The sequence below is a fragment of the Stegostoma tigrinum genome, chromosome 17 (genome assembly GCF_030684315.1).
Source record: "Stegostoma tigrinum isolate sSteTig4 chromosome 17, sSteTig4.hap1, whole genome shotgun sequence".
NCBI classification, from domain to species: Eukaryota; Metazoa; Chordata; class Chondrichthyes; order Orectolobiformes; family Stegostomatidae; genus Stegostoma; species Stegostoma tigrinum.
Genome location: NC_081370.1, coordinates 23,076,868 through 23,100,284, shown reverse-complemented (window position 1 = coordinate 23,100,284; position 23,417 = coordinate 23,076,868). Strand labels below are relative to the sequence as shown.

Here is a 23,417-nt window from a genome sequence, read left to right as displayed (position 1 = left end):
ATGGCCAATCCACCTAACCTGCATGTTTTTGGACTGTGGGAGGAAACCCACGCAGACATGGGGAGAACATACGAACTCCACACAGACAGTGGCCCAATGATGGAATCAAATGCCAGTCCCTGGTGCTGTGAGGCAGCAGCACTTACTACTGAGCCCCATGTAAGGAAGATAGTGCTGGGTGTACGTAGCCCAAGGTCTGGACTAGAGGCTAGTTAAAAATGCTAAAGATGAAGTCAATATTAGAGAGGTTTGTTACTGACCAGACAATCTGAAATTCAACAGAAACTCTGGGATTCACTACAATAAATATGTGGTCATTAATATATAAATAATGAATCAATGAGTTTAATCTACATGAATAGACAGTACCGATGTAAATAGATACCCATCTGTATTTAATATTTTATTACATGATATTTTAATACATGAATGTTATACAAAATTGAGTGTGAAAGACATATTTAATATATTCAACAAATTGAATGTTATGAATCTATTCTAATCATTGTCAACCTTAGTAGGCCATCCCTAGTAACTTCCAGAGCTGACCGTGCTGTAGTTGTACATGAATTAGTAAATCCCAAATAACAGTCTGATGGCAGGACAGAAAGTGTGAGCTATTTAGAAAACAAACCCTTCTTCTGGAATTTCCTCCATGTTACTGTATCTTTGCTATGATTGTTGTCCAACCAAATGTACAAGATTGGCTTTGTGATGGAAGCAAGGTTTCATCATTTAAGATCAGTGACATTTATGTTTTTGTATATCACTCCAGTTAGTTGGAGTTATATTGAATTCAAATTTTTTGTGCAAACTTTGGCTGAGTGCTAGGATTCTGTCGTGATGCTTTACGGATTCAAGTCTCATCCCTGAAAACAGTAATGCATGGTCATGTGATTCAGTCAACCAGGGGTATTCATTTATGATGGGAAGAGAGTAGCAACACCATTCCATCTTCACACTTAATCAATTCCATCTCCACCCCCAGTATTTCTTGGTTACTTTAATGCTTTGTCTGTATAAATAATTGTCTATATTATGGAAACAATTGACTGCACAATCTGTTTAATGCAAAAGCAGTGGAAGAAATAGTTTGCTACATGCTGCTAGGATGAAATAAGGAGTAGGTGAAAGGTTGACTGCGGATTGATTTTGACTTGGAATACCATGGCAAGTTTAATGCTGGGTGTTGGGGTCACTTAATTAGGGAGGAGGATGTTGGGTAGGAATCCTGTCAGCTTCCTGCCTCCACCCTGATGAAACCGATGCTGAGATGATAAACGAACAGCCTTTCTTCCACATTGTCAATTGAGGCCATTAATTGACCACTTAGTGCTCACTTAAGGACTCATCCTGTTCCATCTGGCTCTTTGTGGCACAGCGGTATTGTCCCTACCTCCAAGCCAGGACACCTGTGTTTAAGTCCCCCTTGCTTCAGAGGTGTGGTTACACATCTTAGCAGGTAGAGTAGAAAACCAAATGTGCAGTCATGCAGTGATAGTGTCACAGCAATTCTGGCTTCATGTCTCAATGGAACCAGAGGTGAGCAGAGAGTATGACAAACAGCCTTGCCAGGCTCATTGGGTTGGATTCAAACCTCTTATTCAAGGACACTCAGTGCCTGATCAAGGGCCAGACAGTAGGAAGGGAATTCACTGAGAGCCAGCCCCTGCCCTGATGTCAACCCAACCCTCTGTAGCCATTAGCCCTCCGTGACCTGGGTCCTAGGCTCTGGATCACTTTTGCATTAGCAACAACCATCACCTTCTTGATGGCATTACCAATCAGTAGAAGTCCTGTTTCTAAGAAGATGGTAGCTGCTGATGAGTGGGACTTTCACCCTTGATGTCCTTGATTCCTGGGGAAAGTTCTGCTGCTTGGCTGCTAAGTCTTGGAGTGGCAAATGTTATGACTGGCATATCCAGAAAGAGGTGATGTGATTCCTCACAGGCTGTCCAGCAACAGGTAGGATCCCTTTGCCTTGCCAAAATACTGGACATATAATCTTGCAGCACAAATCATCATTTGACCTCCTTTGGCTATGCCAACTCTTTGAAAGAGCTGGTCAAGGTATTACAATAGTGCAGTTTTATCCACACAAAGCTGAAACGTCTTCCTCTTCAAATATGTTAACTTTAAGAATTATGTTACCTCTGCATCAGATAAATACTTACTGATAGTGCGAGATCCCCAGTGGATGTGAATATCAATAGTTAATCTTTGAAGGAAAATTATGTTACATTTACAAGTTGCATCCAATGATGATTAGACTTGTAACACAGTAAGGCAGGAGGATTCTAGAAAGCTGATAACCTAACTACAGTTAACCAGGGAAATTAAGAACAGTAGCAAATTGAAAGAAAGAGTATATAATGTGACAAAGGTTAATGGCAGATCAGAGGGTTGGGAAAGTTTTGCAAGCTAATAAAATGTGTCCAAAATTAAAGTTACAAGGTAAACTTTGAAGACTAACTTGCAAGTAATTTTTTAAAAAGGAGTATCTTTAAATAGATAAAAGTGAAACAAGAGGCCACAATGAACATAGGCCCCTTAGAGAACAGGGCTTGAGAAATAAGAATGTAGAGCTAAGAAATGGCAGAGGAATTGAATAAATATTTTTTGATCACCATCACAGTATTTGATACTAATGGCATTCCAAAAAAATGTTAAATAAAAGGAGGGGGGGGTAATAAATACATGATCACAATTGAAAATATACCAGGAAAACTAATAGAATGGAAGGCTGATAATTCTATTGGACCTGATGGGTCACATCAAAGGCTTTTAAATGAAGTAGCTGCAGAGATAGTGGATGCATTGGTTGTCATCTTCAAAGAAGTTTTAGGTTTTGGAAATGTCCCATAGGATTTGAAAACTGCTAAAATAACACCTTAATTCAAAAAAGGAAGGAGACAAAAATGATTGTCTCTCAGCCAGTTAGCTTAACATTTGTCATGGGACAATGTTAGTGTCTACTACAAAAGATGTAATAATAGAGGACTTAGAAATACAAAATATAATCAAACAGAGTCAGCATAGCCCCATGAAGGGGCAATTATGCTTGACAAATTTATTGCGTTTCTTCTAAGAAGTAACAAACAGGATAGATAGAGGGGAACCAGTAGAGAAAATATATTTGGATTTCTAATAGTGTTCAGTAAGGCTATTTCATAAGATGCCCTGTGCTGTGTAGATAATATAATTACATGGATTGAGGATTGGCTAAGTACTAGAAGACAAAGAGTTGGGACAATGTGGGTATTTTTGGGTTGAAAACTTGTAACTAACTATGGAGTACTGCAAGGATCAGAGCTTGAGCCACAATTATTTAAATACATATTCATGACTAGGAAGATGGAAATGAATGTACTGTTGCCAAATATGTGGTTGACACAAAAATTGGTAGCAAGTCAGGTTATGAGAATGACACACAGAATTTATAGATGATATAGACATGTTATGAGAGTGGGGGAAATCCTGGGAAATGGAATATGACGTGAGAAAATGTGAGGTTGTGCACTTTAACAGGAAAAGTAGAAGAGCTGAATACTATTTCAATAGGGAATAATGGCAGGAAATTGCAGCTCAGATGAATCTGGGAATCCTTGTGCATTAATTGCAAAATGTTAAAAGACAGGTTAACAAGTAACAGGGAAAGCTAAAGAAATGTTAACCTTATTTCAAAGGGAATTGAGTATAAAAGTAAGGGATGTTCTGCAAAATCAATTCAAGGCATTGGTCTTGCTTCTGTTTCTTTGAAATTGATCTGACTTGTTGCAGTATCCATTTAAATTTGTAACCAGTTATTGAAAAGATAATGCCAGCTTTATTTTCTGTAATTTACGACATGTTTCATTTACCTCCTTATGTTTATGAGAGCTCTAACACTTCTATGATAATTTTCAGAAAATAAGACACACGTGTAGGGTGCTTCTAGGATATCCATTTGTCCTCTGTCATTACCATGTTCAACCTTATCCATACATGGCGAGCTGTGCGAATGATCTGTGCATGTGAGTATGTTAAAAGAAAAACAAGTCTTTGTAATATGTCTAATTATAATATGCACTCATAATTCACACTGTAAATACTCCCATAAACAATTTATGATAAAAGATGATGCAACTGAAACATGTAGCATTCCAAAGATCCACTTTAGTTGCCTGATTGCAAATGTTCATGAACAAGAGAAAAAGATTTTTGCTTAAGTGAAGAAGGCAAGGATAATCTTGCTGTGCAAATATTTTTCAGTGTTGTTACTTTCTTTCATTTGGTCAGGTATGGACCTGATAATACGACATTGTGTGGAGTGCTGACCGAGTATGCAAGAGCTTGTGCACAAGCAAATCAACCATTACATGAATGGAGACAGTTGTTCAACCAGTGTGGTATGATACACTGACAGCAGACGTATGGAGCGGATTTACTACACAGTCTACATTAATGCAGAGCGATTTTTCGGTCCCATTAGGCAATTAGAATTATCGTAATCCCAAGTACATCTACGAAAGACTTTGAGACCATATTCATCAACACTATGGATTGGTAACTTAGGAGCATGCAGGTGTTCTTTGGATTTATGATTTATGATACCTTGCAGTTGTTAGTCTGAGACATATATGTGTGGTACAATAATATATAATGAGAACAAATGGTTTTTATCACAGCAAATTATAGTTTTCTTTAACTTTGCAAGCTAGTTGGAGGTAATTGATCACTCAGGATCAAGTGCAACTGATGTAGTGAGTGGTTGAGTTCAATCAGATTTTAACCTGAAATAGAACTCTCTAGTTATTCACTACAGTTATATGACTGTAACAAGTAGCAAATATTAGTCCAGTCAGCACATGTAAGCAGCTCATTCTTCCATCATCTATTTCACTTATAGAGTCACAGAATTGTACAGCACGGAAACAAATTCTTCAGTCTAATTTGTCCATGCAGACCAGATATCTTTAACGAATCTTGACCCGTTTGCAAGCGTTTGGGCCCTATGTGTCTAAATCCTTCCTATTCATGTACCCATCCAGATGCCTTTTAAATGTTGTAAACGTACCAGCTTCCACCATTTCCCCTGGCAGTTCATACCATATATACACCGCTCTCTGCATGTGAATGTTGTCCTTTAGGCCCTTTTTAAATCTTTCTCTTCACACCTTAAACCTATGCTGCCTAGTTTTGGAAAAGTTTCCACTTATCCTGGGAAAAAAACGCTTGACTATTTACCCTATCCATGCCCCACATGATTCTATAAACCTCTCTAAAGTCACCCCATAGCCTCTGATGCTGCAGAGAAAAAAAGGGCCCCGGCTTATCCAGCCTCTCCAGCAACATCCTTGTGAATCTTTTCTGAACCCTTTCAAGTTTCACAACATTTTTCCTATAGCAGGGACACCAGATTTGAATGCAGTATTCCAACAGTGGCCTCAGCAATGTCCTGTACAACCACACATACCTCCTAACTTTGTTGCCTTCTCAAGCTTCCTTCAGCAGGGTTAAATGAAAAGCTAACACAAATTTCCAGTCTGATTGTTAGATTTAAGCATTAACGAACTACTAATCCACTATTGGAAGAGCCCTTGTCTATCTGTGAGCCCCTTTTCAGTCAAACCATTGCTGGCTAAGACTAAGTATTCCACTGGCCTTGTTTCTCTATAAATGAAATCTTAACTGATTTCTAGTGAAACAAAACCACTGGCACTGACCTATTTCTTTACCTATCACAGGATATATAAAGCTAACTTCGAACAGATAAAGCTTTTACTAAATTACTGTTACAGTGAACAAATTAAGTCAACAAGATGTGCGCTGAAAATGGAACAATTTTGCAGCACATTCAGTGCAAGGCTCTAAATATTCTTGTGTAACTCATGAATCATATTTAATGACTGAGACTGTATCAGGTCTGCTGTAATTGACTGGCTGCATGACAGATGCTGCTAGAATTGCAGGATCTTGTAAAATCTCACATGGGTCATTAGGACAGTCTGGGAACTGTATGATTTATGGAGACATAGCTTGGTATGCTGTACTTAGTTTGAATGGAAGACACATTGCTGGCAGCAGAAGAGAGGAATCTACTCGTGATGTGGCAGAATAAAAAAGATTTTGTGTCGTCAATGAGAGGCAGAAGTTTTTAATTCCTCAGAGCTGTTGTCATTTGACTTTGTAAGTGTAACGATTCCAAACTGATCTCTCTTGAATGCAATGTGATAATTCATGATTGAAAATCTCAAGTTGTCTTACTTGCTATCTTTTCTTTGCCTTTTCTTTTTCTCCACAGTGCCCATTTGTGAAGGTGAATTTGTCCACCGTGAATGTGTGGATTGTTGTCCTGTGTCGTGTGGCCTAGAGCAGGAATGCATTGACAGTGATTTTCAGTGTCTGGATGGATGCTATTGCCCTGCAGGTAGATTTGTAGTTTACACAATTTAAATTAAAATTATTCTTAAGCCTCATTGTGTTTGCTTGATCACAGTGAGCCTATCCAGTTTTGATGTGTCAAAAATTGACCCAGTGAGAGCATAAATATCGTTACATGACTATAACTTAACTATATTTTAAGTTGACCTTTGAGTCTAGTTTTCAAACAGCAATTTGGAAAATTCAAGTAATTATTGTGTGCATATTGCTGAATAAAGCCATCCCACCCCCACTTTTTAAACTCATTACCTTGCACTCTGCAGGACATTTAGAAGAATGCCAATACAAAGGGAATGGGTTTTTATGTTTTGTATGGGTTGAGCATGCTCATTGTTTGGCAAATTGATTCAGATTAGTAAAAGTGTTACTGTGGAGAATGCATCAGTAGATGATGACTGTCAGTTAAATAACCAGTTGTTTAAGTAATTTTGTCAGGATTTTGGCTGTTGCAAGCAGCTGTAATATCTTACTTGTCTTCAAATGACAATAGAAGAAATAAAATGAAATCAGAGCAAGTTTTTTATAATTGAAAAAGATGATTTTAGACTTCAGGTTTTTTTTGCGGGAACAATAAAGTTATGGTTAAAGTGGAAGGGAAGAGGACGTGAGAAAGTATAGTAGCAAGTCAAAAAACAGAACAGACAGAAGTTTTTAATGTTTCATTTATAATTCATTGTATGTTATCCCTTGATTCAAGGATGATTTCTACTCATTTGAGAGTTTCTGCTATTTCTTCATGTGACTGAACAGGCTGATTCTTGACTCTCAGATCTTTGAGTACATGAGGCAGGATATTGCACATGTGGGAAAACAAGATATGCTTCCTTTATTTCCCTCTCTGTTATTTCTTTGCTTTATCACTAAGATGCTTGGGCTTGAAGCATGTTGCACCTTGATGGACAAGTTGTCATGACGTTGAACAATTAGTAGCAGGCTCTTCCCATTTATTATTGTTAATGATGCCATACATCAAGCAGAGCATCAGAGTATCTTTGTAGTTTTTTTTACATCCTTCCCTGACTACATGCTGGTTGAGAATGGAGAAAATAGGGCCTGGTGGAGCAGTACTTTACAGGATTACAGACACAATATACAGTCCATTGTTAGCGAGTTTTGAGAAGATTTGTAGCTCAGGTTGAGGTTCTGGATGTGAGTTTGCTCGCTGAGCTGGAAGGTTAGTTTTCAGACGTTTCGTCACCATTCTAGGTAACATCATCAGTGAGCCTCCGACGAAGGTCCATTGTAGTTGATATTGTAGCCTGAGTTCTTATGGATCGGACTTCATTAGGGATACAAACATTTGTTCAAATGTTGTTTCATTGAATCTGAAGAATGTGGCAGAGGCATTGCCAATAGATTTTCTCAAACGTCTTTTATGTGTCACTGATACACAGTTCAGGTCTCTCTGTAGTGTAGGAGTGTGGCTACAGCAATTACTCTGTACACTAACACAACTGTTGACTTGTGGAAAACTTCCCTGTCAAATATGCATTGCTTTAATTTGTAGAAGACTGGTTTGTTTTAGTGGATCCAGTTTTGGATCATCTTGTCAATGCTGGCCTTTTCACGGCAGTGGATGGCAAGGTATGAGAACTGCTCAATATATTCCAGGGTCATATACATCCCCTGCTTTGGCAACAAGATACATTTGTAGTTTCCACAGCATGGTTTCTTTGGTTCTTAAAGTTAGTAAAAATTGTCTCATTCCTCAAGCCAAGGAAGGGATGGGTTGGAGTGGAGGAGCTCTTTTAGCTCCCAAATCTATAGGACGTGTGCATGGAGTCTTGATGTCTCCAGCAGCTCTGGAGAACTCGGCTAGAATGCTACCAGGATCCCTATTATTGTTATCTTTCAGCTACTTATATGCTTGTTGCAGCAGTCCCATCAATAGTTATTCATCAATGGATTCTACCACAAGATAACATGGGATGGCCTTGAGCGTATCAGCTTGTGACAGAGGAATGAAGAGTCCTTTAAACCAATCTAATTATAACTTGGCAACAGTTTAGATCCTAAGAGTTTCCTTGTTTAGATTATCTTGAAAACTTGGTACAGCATACTATAACAATTACCCCATCTCTACTTGTCTTCTGGTGAAACTCGCATGTGTGCTTTCATTTGCCTTAGGTTTAGCTATTCCAGCTCTGTCTTGGCTGGATCACCCACATTTTTCCTCCGTAAATTTGAGGTTGTACAAAATTTGGCTCCCCCATCGTGTCGCTGACCCTTGCTGAGTCCCAGTCAGGCAAAATTTCATCCTTGTTTCCAAATTCCTCCTCCCTACAGATGTAATCTTCTCCAGTCCCACAACCCATTGAGATATCTGCACTCCTCTCATTCTGCTCTCCTATGCATTCCTAATATATTAATTGGTCCACCATTGTTGACTGTGACTTCCATTATCTAGCATCTAAGCTCTAGCATACCCTCCCTAAACCTCACTGCCTTTCCTTATTAAGACACTCCTTAAACCTTAGCTTTATGATTAAGTTTTTGGTCATCAGCCCTAATATGTGGCTCAGTATTGTGCTTTGTTTCAATGTACCCTTGTGAAGTGCCTTGCAATGTTTTATTATTATATTATAGGCACGATCATAAATAGAAGTTATAGTTGCCAAAGTGGTTTTTTGGAACAAAGTTTTCCTGAAGTTTGAATGTTTAAATAAGAAGTTATTTTTGTCTGGTTTTATCAGCTAACCATTAGTCAGTAATTTTCTTACTTGTAACATAAAGTTTAAATATATTATTTTATGTGAACAATAGTATTTCTGACAATTATAAAATGTTTTTAAACATGAGGTATAAAATGTTGTAATTATTCCTTACAGGTTTAGTTTATGAAAATGGAACATGTTTGAACTCCACAGAGTGTCCTTGTATGTTTCAAGGGATTCCCTATACTTCAGGCTCTGTAATTCAGGAACAATGCAGCTACTGGTTAGTGATTCATTCTGCAAGGTGTCTTTCCGTTCTCAGTGGGATTTATTTCACATTAAAACACTTATCCTTAAGTTGTTGTGCATGTATTATATGGTGACTAGATCTTCCAGTCTCCCCGAAAGATGCACATTAGTACCTGTTGGTGTTTGATGCCCTGATAGTGTGGTAATTACAAGGAGGCTTAAATTTTCATTGGGCAATTGCGCCTAGAGTTATATTTGGAGACTTTGCAGTGTTCTGATTTACTTATATTTAATAATTCCCTTGGAAAAGCTGCTGGAATTAAGACCTACTCAAACTAACTGCTGACTATAAAACTGGCTACTGTTCCAGCTACTCACCACTGGAACTTCCAATCACTTGCAATAGTTATCCCCTCTTTCTGGCTTTCCAATGCCCCAATCTCACAGACCTCTAATAATCCCAATGGACACCCGAGTGACATCACTCTCACCACAATGGGCATCTGAGAGGCACTAAAATCTCCCACCCCCAAGGACACTTGACCAACCTACTTCCACCACCTGATACTCAACCCAGGCCTCTAGCCGCACACTCACTCAGGTGGTATGGGCAACCGTCCTCACTCACCTACCTTACACACTTCAGTTCTCTCCCTTACTATCAAGGTGGATTTAGCAATGTTTACTTTCTGGAACATGGCAGTTATTGCCATTAAAAAAGGGTAACAATTTTTGGCAATATTCACCTCCGTGTTGTCTCCATGTTTGCTGGACTGCTTCAGTTGTGATGGATCCAACGTCTGAGGTCTAGCTGGAAAAATTGACGAATAACTGAACAACCTTTCATGGGTCAGGAATAGGAATTCTGACTCGGGTTGAAAGATTCAGGCTGATGTGTTATAAAGGTAAATTCCAGTTTTTATATGAATCTTTTAAAATATTTAATCGATGGAGGTAATTTGAAATAGACCTGGATCTTCAGTTGCAACAGAAATGTTATATTGGAAAACAACAGGAACATGAATGTAGACAAGGGATGTCAATATATTGTATCAGAGATATTAGGAACTGCAGATGCTGAACAACCTGAGATGACAAGGTGTGGAGTAGATGAACACAGCAGGCCAAGCAGCATCTTAGGAGCAGGAAGGCTGACATTTTGGGCCTAGACCCTCCATCAGAATAGGCAGATTTGAGGTGTTATTCTAACTTTACTGTCCCAACAGCGAATGTTAATCAGAAATTCACATGTGTGCTGAAGATGACTTTCTAGTCATTAACAGAAAATGTTAGAACTTGGGGTGAACATTCTCAGCATGTAAGACTCCCGTCCAGAGGATCATGACTATTCCAGACTTGTACAGCCTCTCAGCATTTCGATTCACAGGATTAATCCTCCTTCATGGTTTAGAAGCCCTTGACATACCATTTTGGTTTAAGTGATAAATTCAGGATATGGTTCTCAGCTGGACTTACAGAGAAATAAGAGAAAATAATTGCCAGGAGAGAGGACTCTGACCTCCAGCAGCCTCTTCCTGAGAACCCTGGATGGGAAGAATCCACTTCATAGCTACATTTTGTCATTGGTCATCACTTTAAGACCTTACTTAAATAGTTAAGCTTCTTCAAGGCTGGGAGAACACAAAATTTGTTAGGATTGTGCTAAATATCCTGCTAGTATCCTTTACAAATTGAAAACTGAATGTTTATTGTGAAATAGATAAGAGATTTCTGAAACTTAAAATTATAGATGCTGTAAGCTATTGTTTAAAGACTTAGTGTAAGAATATTCACATATTCAGGATTTGTTGAATATGTCAAAAGACATGAAACTGTGATACACAGATGGATTTTATTCTTCAGTTGGGCCATTTGCTGATGTTACTTTGCCAAGTGAATTTTCCGAGTGGATATACGTATGTGTTGTTTTCACCCCAGGTAGTTGGGGCAGGCTGGAGACAGGAGTGCTGCCTTCTGATGCCGGATTAAGTGGGAAAAGTAGCAGGCCGATGTTGAGGCCAGCAGGTTAGGAGATCCATGTCTGTTTGCTAGGACTTTTATCCAGTTCTGTGGATGGCTGGTAAGCCACCTGGCCCTCATTCCTCATACATTCTCACCACTACACCTAAAGCCCAAACCCATGATTTTTCATTCTCAATCATTCCTCCTATGCTTTGTCTCCACCCATTCATATGTTCCAACATCCGCCCACTATGTATGCCAAGTGGATAACTTCTACCACCTACACGGGCAGGGTCTGTAGGTGCATGGGAACACAACCACCTGCTAGCTCCTCTCCAAGCCACGCACCATCTTAACTGCAAATGTATCACTATTCCTTCGTTGTCACTGGGTTAATATCCTAGAACTCAATTTTGGCCAGCAGTGACAATGAGTTTGCAAGGCTTGTACTGTAGCAGTTCTCAAGGAAAATTTGGCTTGGGCCAAAAATGCTGGCCTAGCTGGTGAAACCCATGTTCCACGAACAAATAGAGACAATAAAAAAAATCTCACTCATGTCTCACACATGCTCTCCATGTCTTCACATCCCTCCATATTCACTCAGTTAGCATCCACCATGGACAGAACTCAAAGCTATTACTAAAGCTCAAAATTATCATGAGATGCAAAAGAATGTGCGTTTATACGCCACTTGTAATTGCTCCTCCGAGGAACTCTCAAAATTGTAAAACACGTAGTCATTTATACTATCTTTTGAAAAATCATTCCTTTTCCACTACATGTGCTAATCTGTAAAATAACACAAATAGCCTTTCCAAAACCCTTATAGGACATATTAATCCAGCATAGGAATGAATAGTCAGGAGCAGAAGTAGGCCACTTATCCCGTCATGCCTGCTCTGTCATTTAATAATCTCATGGCTAATAGGATTTTAACCTCAAATCTGCATTCCCACCTACCCCAGCTAACCATTCGCTCTCCTTGTATAACGAATGTTGCTCCAATCTGCCTGACAAATATTCAAGGTCTCTTGTTCCCAGCCACTTTTTCAATTCCAAAGTCTCATGACTATCTCCAAGCAAAACTCCACTCTTCCTCAAACTGAATGTAAAACTCCATATTGCTGCCACTTAGAAATACCTTCACTATGCAATCATTAGCTGATCCTGTCTCATTATACAATAGCAAGTCTAGTATAGTTTACTTCAGAACATGCTGTTCAAAGAAACTAACCGTGAGACCTTCCACAAACTCTTCATGTGGGATCCTTCTGTCCATCTGTCTTTTTTAGCTTATATGTGGAGTAAACTTTTCCATGAGTATCAGTATGCCTTTCTTATTATATCTATTGTTTGGCTCGATTCTATTTAAATGGTTACTAAAGGGGTGGTGCCTTTATCTTTTCTCATTCCTACCCATTTCTCATTTCTTGTCATTCCTAAATGACCTGTACGCATCATGCTTTAGGTCCCAATCCCATGTGCCCACAGCTATGTGCCTGTAATTGCTACTAGATCACACTTCCTCATTTGCTGTCTCAATGCATTTGTTTTGCATTTGAGTGTTCTGTTCATTCAGATACAGCTCCTTTACTTTTGGCCTTTTGTTCTTTTTGTAAAGTTTAGCTTTATCTGTTGGATGACTCTGAGATTTGCAACCTCTATCCCTCTGCCCCAGCCTGTTTATCATTCTGCACATTAAAACCTTTCTCTTTGGCCTTGACTCTACATCTTACACTGTTACTTGCTTTAAAATTCTTGCTACTTCTCTAGTTATGCGATTATTAAAAACACTGGCCCTAGCACAGCTTGGGCAGGCTGTCCTATTGGTACAGATTCCACTTTCTACAGTACTGGTATCAGTGCTTCACAAACAGGAATCCACTTCCCTCACACCAATCTTTGAACATTCACCTATCTATATTATTTACCCTATTTCAATTTGCACATAGCTGTGGGAATTTAATAATGCAGGAATTATGATCTCTGATGTTCTGCTTCTTAATTTGGCACTTGCTACCTCTTACTGACTGTGCCAATCTCACTCTTTATCCTGCCCAAGCTGTTGGTACTTAAATGGACCAAGTTGATTGAGTCCTAAAACTTTCACTGGAAGTTGTTCTCTAGCCCGTAGTAGATACTGAAGCAGGACATGAAGCAGATAGTACAGCCATCTGGACTGAGGGTCTGTGTTTCAGATAATGGTATCAACTATTGTGACCTCTCCTAACATCTGTTGGATAACTACAATGTCTCTGGGTCTCCTTACCGTCTCACTCCACAGTTACAGTCTCCTGTCTCTGAACATTGACAAAATAAGATAATTCAATGCTGAGGGGCATGATTCTCTCCTGATGTGAAAAATCCAGGTAGCTTTTCCCTTTCCTGAAATATGGCAATGCTAGTTGTTCAACCTACAGCTCTTAAACCCTGAGCCAAAGCCCCCTAGGCTTCATACTCTGGCCACAGACATGTTTCCACTGGAACAAACTGGAATCCACAAACTCCCATGTGATGCAACAGTGATACATTACCTGTCTCACCAGTATTAATGCATTTTAATGAATTATATAATTCATTTACCTTTCCTGTTTATTAACTTTTGCCACCAATTTGTGTTCTAGACCAAATTTTAGCTGAGGTAAAGGTGTTAATTTAGGAGACACTCACCAATTAGCAAACCCTTTCTCTGTAGCAGAGAAAAGACGAGTCAGTCAGCTTCAACAAGTTTACCTCTGCATCTGACAACCATCCCTAGTCCTTATTTTGTCTGCTCCTGTACCTGCTGCTGACTCCTCTACCTGGTGCTCACCCTGTCCGCTTTTCTTACTAACTACTCATAAAACTGACAAACAGCGTTCTCTGTCCCTTTTTACAATGTGTGAACAGCCCCTGCTGCACTAAGTTCAAGGGTGCCCAAAACACACCAGTTCAGGCACACATCAGCTAATCTGAGAGTGTACTCAACTGGCATGAACCAACACAGCCCCTCACTATTCTCTCTTTTCACCACCCCACCCAAAAGCAGGCTCATGTGTACACACAGACAGACACACACACAACCACGTGTACACTAGTCCTTTTTGCCTATTTCCATTTTTCACAAAACAAATGCTCACTTGGCAGGCAGCAAGCAACAATGGAGAAGACAAGGCAGTTGAGGTTTGGGTAATATTTTACTTAATACACATGGAGCAGAAGTTTAACAGTTAAACCCTACTTTGAACACTATTGGGTCAGCTGTGGTTTAGTGCCAGCCCCTGAGCCAAAAGGATTCTGTATTCTAGTCTGTGATTTTTTTTATTTTATAATTCATTCATGGGATATAAGCATTTATTTCTCCTCCTTCGTTGGCCTTCAGAAGGTGATGGTGAGTTGCCTCCTTGAACTGTTGCAATTCACATGCTATTGGTAGACCCATAATGCAGTGTGACAAGGAATTCCAGGACTTTGATACAGTGACACTGTAGGAACAGTGATGTATTTCCAAGTCAGCTGATCTGTGATACACCCATTTGACACACCAAAGCTGAAATCTGGTCACTTAGTTCAAGCTGATACTGTCTTCCCTACCACCTCTTGGCTGATCAGAGCACTGTCCCAAGACAGAACTTCCATGTTATCATTACTCCTGCTGCCCATCCCCAATTGTCTCCTACACAGACACCATCTGACCCTTTCTCTTTTCTATCATTTTTCCAATTTTTAAATATTAATTAATGGGATGTGGGTATTGTAGCTAGCCCACGATTTACTGTTCATCTGTGGTTACTTTTGAGAAGGTGGTGGACTTCCTTGAACTGCTGCAATCAGCAGAGTCTGATGGATGCCATCAGAGAGGGAGTTCAGCCAAACAGTCAAACAGTGATATTTTTCTCAGTCAGGACATGAGTGGTTTGGAACAGGTTTACATTGGGTCGTATTCCCCAAATAAATGCTGCACTTTTTCTTCTGAATGGTAGTGTTTGTGTATTTCGCTATTGCCATCTATTTCTCTTCCTCTCTGATGGTTCTAAATAATCTGCCGTCCAAAATAGTTGGAAAGGCAGGTTGTGAGAGGGATATAAACAGTCTGCAGAGTGATATTGATAAATTAGTGGGCAAAAAGTTGGCAAATATAGTACAAGATCATAGATTCCATGCATGTGGGAAAATATGACAATGTTCTTTTTGGATGGGAGAATGAAAGAATTGAATATTATTTAACTGGAGAAAACCTGCAGAAAGCTGCAACATGAAGGGACTGCACGATATACAGAAAGCTAGCACACGGGTGCTGAAGGCCAATGGAATGTTGACCCTTATTTCAAAAGGTTGGGAGTTTAAGAGTAGGGAAGTCTAACTGCAATTGTACAAGGTGCTGGTGAGACCACATCTAGAGTACTGTGAGTAGTTTTGATCCCTTTCTTTCTGGAAAAATATTATTTAATTGAAGATAGCTCAGAGAAATTTCACTAGGATGATCCCTGTTATAGAGGGATTGTCTTATGCACGAAGGTTAAACAGGTTGGGACTCTACTCACGGTAGTTTAGAAGAATTAGAGGTGATCCCATTGAAATATGTTGGATTCTTAAGGGGCTTGACAGGGTAAATGCTGAGAGGATGTTTCCCCTCATGGGAGTGTCTACGACGAGAGGGCACAGTCTCAGAATAAAAGGACACAAAGTTAAAACTGTGATAGGAGAAATTTCTTCTCTGTAGGTTGTAAATCTTTGGAACTCCTTGCCATAGAGAACTGTGGGGACAGAGTCCATATGCATATTTAAGTCTGAGATATAGATCCTTGATCAGTAGGGGAATTAAGGGTTATTGGGAAAGTGTAAAGAAAGAGGACATAAGGAACGTCAGATCCACCAAGATCCTGTTGAATGGAAAAGCAAACTTGAGCAGATGAATGGCTACTCTTGTTGCTAAGAAAGAGAAAATGTGTCACCTGTTATGTTTCTAGAGTAGTTAAAAGTTGACATATTAAACATATTGTATGTAATTGATGTGTTATTTCAAATTGTTTCACTCAATTTATTCACTTTATTGGGTTCCAGCAAATGTGTAGGAGGCACCTGGAACTGTACAGAGAATGACTGTCCAGGTGAATGATTATTTTTATTCTCTTCTGTGCATTTGTTATTTAACGTTATGGAGGATGCTTTGGACTTGACTTGCACAATGAGTAGACATAATATTGGGGATACAGCTGCACTGCCAAGTCAATGTGGCATTTAGGAGTCCTGAAACAGTTTTGAGTTTAATTTTAATTAACTTTTTCCAAGCAAGTTGCAATAGCAAATAAAGATTAAACTAAAGTAGTTGGCCTGCAGATGAGAACACTCCTACTGGCTCCTGCTCCTCCTGGTTCAACATCAAGATTAAATTCAGAAGAAAACACACTCTGTACGTTTCCCTTCAAGACTTGTTGGTTGGGACACTGCAGAACTTGAACAAGTAGGCTGAGTTTACAGCCATGACATTTCTGATGACTTTTCATACTTTTGAAAATATTTTTTTGGAAATAACCATAGTAGCCCATTTCAATATTAGCTGCTTTTTAAAGAAAAGGCCAGATTTACAGTGGCACAGGTCCAGACTGAAATTATGATGGGCCTTACCGCTACAAAATTTGTTATTGGTGCATCATTTGTATGGCTGAGAAAAAGGCACAATAATGTTGTATTCAGAGTCAAATCAATTTTTTTTTTACTGCACAAGCTCTGGAGATCTGGCAGCATCTGAGGAGAAAAAAATCAGAGTTAACATTTCGGGTCCGGTGACCCTTCCTCAAAACACTTCCTCAGACTCTTCCACACTGGACCTAAAATGATAACTCCGATTTTTTCTTTACAAATGCTGCCAGACCTGCTGAGTTTTTCCAGCAACTTTATTTTTGTTCCTGATTTACAGCATCCGCAGTTCTTTTGGTTTCATTTTTTTTTACTTATTTGATAATAAATTATTATTTTGCTTTCCTTAATATCAGGGATGAGCAATGGGTAGATATAAGGGATTTTCTCTGCAGCAACATTAGCAGCTTATGGTTGACTTAAATATATAAAAGAACTTTTAGAAATCAGAAATTGCCATTTAGCAAATAAGACAAATTTTTCTCAAAATGACCAATCTTGTTGCATTCCTCAGTGACCAGCCTCCAGAAAAGTATTAATTTGTCCCTTAAATTCATTGCCACTGTACCCATCAAGGGCCACTCCTAACCTGTTATGCATCTCTATTACTCTTTAACTGTATTAGCCACGCCCGACTTTCCTTAATCATAAGTTATAATAAGTAAAAAAAAGGCTTGTGTCTACTGATATTTCATTATTGGCAACATTTTTTCAAACAAAGCAGAATGATTCCCATGTAAATTCATTTGTCTTTGCTCCACTCAAAGATAGCTTTGCAGTCTGCGAAATTCACCCAACAGTTGAGTTAAAACCAGTTGCCGTGCTTTGCAGTATAAAGTAGAGCAAATATCAAATGTGGTCACATAACTAAAATGTAGATGGTACAAAATCCAAAGGCAATCTCTGTGACCTAATAGAATTGTAGAATCCCTACTGTGTGGAAGTAGGCTATTTGGCCCATCGAGTCCTCACAGATCCTCCAAAGAGCATCCCACCCAGACTCATCCCCCTATCTATTTCCCCTGTAACCCTGCATTTCCCATGGCTAATCCACCTAGCCTGCACGTCCTTGGATACAATGGGCACTGTAGGATTGCTAATCGACCTAGCCTGCATTGTGGGAGGAAACCCATGCAGGCACTAGGAGAATGTACAAACTCCACACAAACAGTCACTCAAGAGTAGAATTGAACCCAGGTCCTGGGTACTGTGAGGCAGCAGTGCTAACCACTGAGCCACCACACCACCCCATATTGGTTTCTAAATGATAATTACTTATGTCCAAATTCACCTTTGAAAAAAATGTCAATGTGATCAACTGTCATTTACCCTTGATTCAGAAGGTTCTGTGATTGCCAGCAAGCTGTCAATGCGTAGTAGGCGTCTACCTCAATGATTCAGAAAGTTCTGACTTGGGTTACTACATGTGAAGGTTAAAGTACTTGTATACTAATTTGATTTTGCTTAGTACTTTTCTTGTATTGATTCTAGTGGAGTGCTCAGTAACGGGAGATATTCATTTCAAGACATTTGATGATCGGGTGTACACCTTCCATGCTGTCTGCCAGTATATTCTGGTGAAGAGTCGTAATTCAGGAAAGTTTACCATCAGTCTTCAAAATTCTCAGTGTGGAACAGTAAGAAACAATTTTTTTGGTCAAACAGAAGGTTGTAAATAATAAGAGTTTTGAACAAATCTGGAAATAAAATATGATTGACAGAAAATAAACATATATAGAAAATGGTTGGAAGAAAAGAAAGGATAGGAGCAGTGATGGGTGAATTTAAATCCAATGACTGAACTTGGCTGCACGTCTCTTTTTAGATAAAAGCCTTTCAACATATCATTACTAAATGGCACAATAAAGGCCATTACATTACAGCTGAAAATAAGATTACAAATTTTCTCAACTTTCAACCACAAAGCTAACAATCCTCTGGTGCCAGGGAGGTGATGAAAGCAATATTCGCGAAGACATGCAGATTTAAGAATCATGTGAAACTTTCAGACTCATTGAGGGCAATAACATGGACAAGAAGTTGAGTCAATGAATCCCTATCTGTGTCTGTTGAAATGTCGATGTCTTTGATGGTGTAGAAGATGAGAGCAGGCCTGGATGAAAGAAGTTTGCAAAGCAGCTGATGAAAGAGACAGCAGTTGATATGAAAACACTGGCCTGAAGAGGGTTTATTGTAACATTGTCAAAGAAACAATTCAGTAAAACAGGGAATTATTGTTGCCTTGAATTTCACTTCTTTTCTGGTGTTTCTCACCATATGTTTTGAGCACTGGCTTTGCACTTTGATTGCTGGCTCCAGTCAATGCTTAAGACCCAACCAAGGTTATAAATATTTTAAGAAGTAGTAAGAGATAAGCTGTTTTCAAACTTGCATGTATCTGAATATTCTGGTAGTTTTATTAACATGTGGCCCTCTATACTCAGTGAAAATCTTTTGAACTATTGTGAGATATTTCCATGTTATGAGACACAGATACAAAGTTCAGAAAGCCGCAATGTTAGCATTTACAAGAATAGGTCAAATAAACTCCAATAATATTTTCCATGTTCGTAGACAGGTTGTTTACTAATGAAGATATACTTAGAATTATGAATAGCAAAGATATGCATTTCCTTTCTAACCTTTTTCTGATGCTGAGAATGGTATTAGAACGTCCTGATACCAAGCCATATTGCATTTCTGTCATCTAATTTCCAGGATAAATCCATTTATAGGGGCACTGATTTTTTTTATGGTTATTACACTTTTTTCGATAGCTGAAGAGAGACCCATTGCCAAGATTTTACCTTGTACTTAACCGAACAAGTGAAAGAATTTTAAATTTCAAACAATCACAACAATTAATGTTGCATGAGAAAATCTGTGTGGATTGATTGGCTGGGATATTGCCCCGGAGAAAACAATAGGGAACGACAGGCTCTGCATGTCTCCAGATAAATCAAAAATTTTCAAGGATTGAACAGATTCTTGTTTGCAGAGATCAAGTCCTGCATATAAGCATATGCCCCTTTTAACAGGCATAAATTAGGCTTATTATAATTCAACTGATAATTTCAAATTGCTTAAATGTGGTTATTAGTGTACTCAGAATTGTTCAGGAAGGTTGTTTCCCATTCATGGAATGACATCTAACAATCTAAATGTTTTATCTTGGGTTCAGTAAGCCAAGCCTGGTGGAAACCAGTGTTGACTTGGTGTGATATGAGCAGCTGGAGGAACATGTTCGATTAAAACAGCCAGTTGTGGGAATGTCTGGCCTGCATACCTGGTATCTCATTGCCAACTAAATCCATAAATTGCATGGTCAATTGTGTGAAAGGCAAAATGTCTTTTTGGGTTGATGGCATAATCTCATTAGTGGAAAATATCACTTGTGTCACTAACGCTTGGTAATATGAAATGGCACGGTTAACCTGTTGTTCACACTTTTTAAGACTGAAGGTTTCTGTGCTGTATACCTGTCATACAGGTGTAACTGAATTTTTACATTAACACTCTGCGCTGTGCCTCTATCCCCATGTTCCCTTTCTGCTCAAAAATCTACAGATCGACTAAGCATGTGTGGTATAATGGGCTAGTGCATTCCAAAGATTCACAGCCCTCTGAGATGAAGAAGTTTCTCCTCATCTCAAACCTAAAAAAATTGCTGGCTGTTTCTCCCTAGAATTGACCCCTTAGATTCTAGATTTTACAGGTATCTCATCATCTGTCCTGTGAAGTTTTCTAAAAATATTCATTAAGTTCAAAGAGACCACTTATCTGCCTAAATGCCATGGAGTAAGGATTCTCTCAGGAAATCAATTGAGTGAACTATTTTTTCAGTTCCTTGTACTTTCTTTTTGGTAAGGAGATTAAAACTACACACTGTTGTCCCACCAAAATCCCTATGAACTTCCCAAGACAACCTTCCCGTTTAATTTAAACCACTTTGCAATCTTTTTTCCCCGCATCTTAGCACTTAGGATTCCACAAGCCTTTGTTTCAATAGCTGGTTATTTTAACTGCCACCAACATGTTTGTCAGCACAAATGACACTTCGGCCATGGACTGATATCTAAATCTGCACAATTAGGGGGAGAGAGAGATTGTTCAAGGTTTTTTGAAAAAAAAATCCTGAACATATATCTTCTTTCATTTGTTTCATTGTGCCAAATGCAACTTACACAACGTGATTCTCAGTTGTGTTTATGTCTGGATTAGTGATTAATTATATAGTTGTTCTTTGACTGGACAAATAAGTACCATGAATAAGTTTCACATGGCCCTTAAAATAGTGCAAACCAAACGGAAATATGTTTACATCTGAAGACATAAGAAATCACTTGCTATTGTGGTATAATATATGAATTCAGCTCCATCTTATGGTCAAAATTTGTAACAGTTTACTGCAATTGTGATGAAGCAAATTCTACTTATTTAAATATATTAATAAAATGGACAAAAGTATGCAAATTAACCATTTTATTTTTAAAGATGCTTATTTTGATTCAAAAAGCAAATCATGGTTGCAGATAGAAACAAAAGAGAAGTAAGTCACTTAACTGCACCACAATTTTTTTTCTAGCTATGGTAGCTCTGTTATATTAGTTCCAATTCTTTGAACTTCCTTGCATATTAAAAGTATTTTATTGGTAATTGGACCCAGACCAGATAGTTAAGTATTAAACATGACGCTGATTGTTTTCCTTGTTTGTGGGCCCAATCACAGGGTGCAGCATCACTGATGTCTCACTCCTGTCTAGTGAGGCTGTGTCGTTGTTGACTCTGTTTATTCTATTCTTGACGTATTCAAACAATAGTCATTTTGGGGCTTCTCCAGTCCCTGTGGTGCCCACTGGGTAAGAAAGGCCTTGAATATACTAGAAGGCATCACATTTTCCTCCTTCACGATTACCTGAGGACAGACATGACTGTGGTAGAGAGGCAGGCTGACAGCCTGATTGAACAACCCTCTCTGTATCCACTGTCCAGACCCGTTAATGGTCAACTTCTCCAAATCAGGAGCTGACTTATATGACGTTCTCCAACTTAGCCAGGCCTCCTCTGTAATTGGTGATTGAAGATCAGGAGGATGGGGTGGAGTACAAACAAAATTCGAGGAGCAGCTCCTTCAAATAATTGAAAATGTGTCCGCAATCCACTACCACCCCTGTACATGTGGAACACAGATGCTTCTTAACCACAAATAAAACGGCTGACCTAGGTATCCACGAGTTCTGAGCATGACCAGAGGTGACAGACGGTGTGATAAAGGGTTATTTATCGGACTAGAGACATGTGACCAGTGGTGTCCCACAGGGAATGGTGCTGGGTCCACTGTTGTATGTCATTTATGTAAACAATTTGGATGAGACCACAGAAAACATTGTTAGTAATTTTGCGGGTGACACCAAAATTGTTGCTATGGTGGACAGTGAAGAAGGTTATCTGTGAGTACAATGGAATCTTGATCAGCGGGGCCAAAAGGGCAAAGAGTGGTAGATGGAGTTTAATTTAGATAAATGCAAGGTGTTGCGTGTTATTAAGACAAACCAGGGAAGGATTCACAAAGCTAATGGTAGGGCCTTGGGGAATGTTGTACAACAGAGAGACTCAGGGGTTCAGGCACATAGTTCCTCTAAGGTGGCATCACAGGTAGACAAGGTAGGAAAGAAGGTGTTTTGCATACTTGACTTTACTGGTCAGAGCATTGAGTATGGGATTTGGGACATCATGCTGGGGCTGTACATGGGGCATTGGTAAGGACACTCTTCTATAAGAAGGAGATTCTTAAGTTTGAAAGGGCGCAGAAAAGATTTGCAAGGATGTTACTGGGACTGGAGGGTTTGAGTTATAAGGGGAGGCTGATTAGGCTAGGACTTCTTTCCCTGGAGAGTAGGATGTTGAAGGGTGATCTTTTAGGGGCTTATAAAATTATGAAGGGCATGGATAAGGTGAATAGCAAAGGTTTTTTTTCCTAGAGGGTGGCAATTCAAAAACAGAGAGCATAGGTTTAAGGTGAGAGGGTAAAGCTTTAAAAGGGACTTGAGGGGCAACAACATTTTAACAGATGGTGGTGTGTATGTGGAATGGGCTGTCAGAGGAAATGCAGGATCAGTTACAACATGCAAAAGACATTTGGATAGGTACATGGATAGGAAAGGTTTGCATGAATATGGGCCGAAAGCAGGCAAATAGAACCAGTTTAGTTTGGGAAACCTGGTTGGCATGTATGAGTTGAACTGAAGTGTGTGTTTCTGTGCCGTATGACTCTTTGACTGTGTAACCTCCTATTACATAAGTTTGCTACATACAACACCCTCCATGGCAGATCTCCAATGGTAAAAGGGAGAACAGGTGAAAGGCCAACATACAGTGCCCTCCGTTTAGGTCACTTGCCACCATTGGATGTCTGGACAGATGTAAAAGCAAGCCTGGACAGTAGTCGAGGGAAAGGAAGTGAAAGAAAAGCAACAGTACCCTAGGTAGGAAACTCCTCTGCACAGATTG

The 23,417-nt window shown here is 39.2% G+C and overlaps 1 protein-coding gene across 1 annotated transcript in view; it reads left to right on the top strand.

The window, feature by feature from the left end:
- Positions 1–23,417, top strand: part of otog (otogelin) — a 249,461-nt gene that overhangs the window by 50,513 nt on the left and 175,531 nt on the right. Inside the window, exons 11-16 of the mRNA XM_048545992.2 lie at positions 3,907–4,013; positions 4,279–4,388; positions 6,284–6,409; positions 9,252–9,360; positions 16,332–16,378; positions 18,399–18,544. Coding sequence (XP_048401949.2) covers positions 3,907–4,013; positions 4,279–4,388; positions 6,284–6,409; positions 9,252–9,360; positions 16,332–16,378; positions 18,399–18,544 — 645 coding nt within the window. The remainder of the gene's footprint in view (positions 1–3,906; positions 4,014–4,278; positions 4,389–6,283; positions 6,410–9,251; positions 9,361–16,331; positions 16,379–18,398; positions 18,545–23,417) is intronic.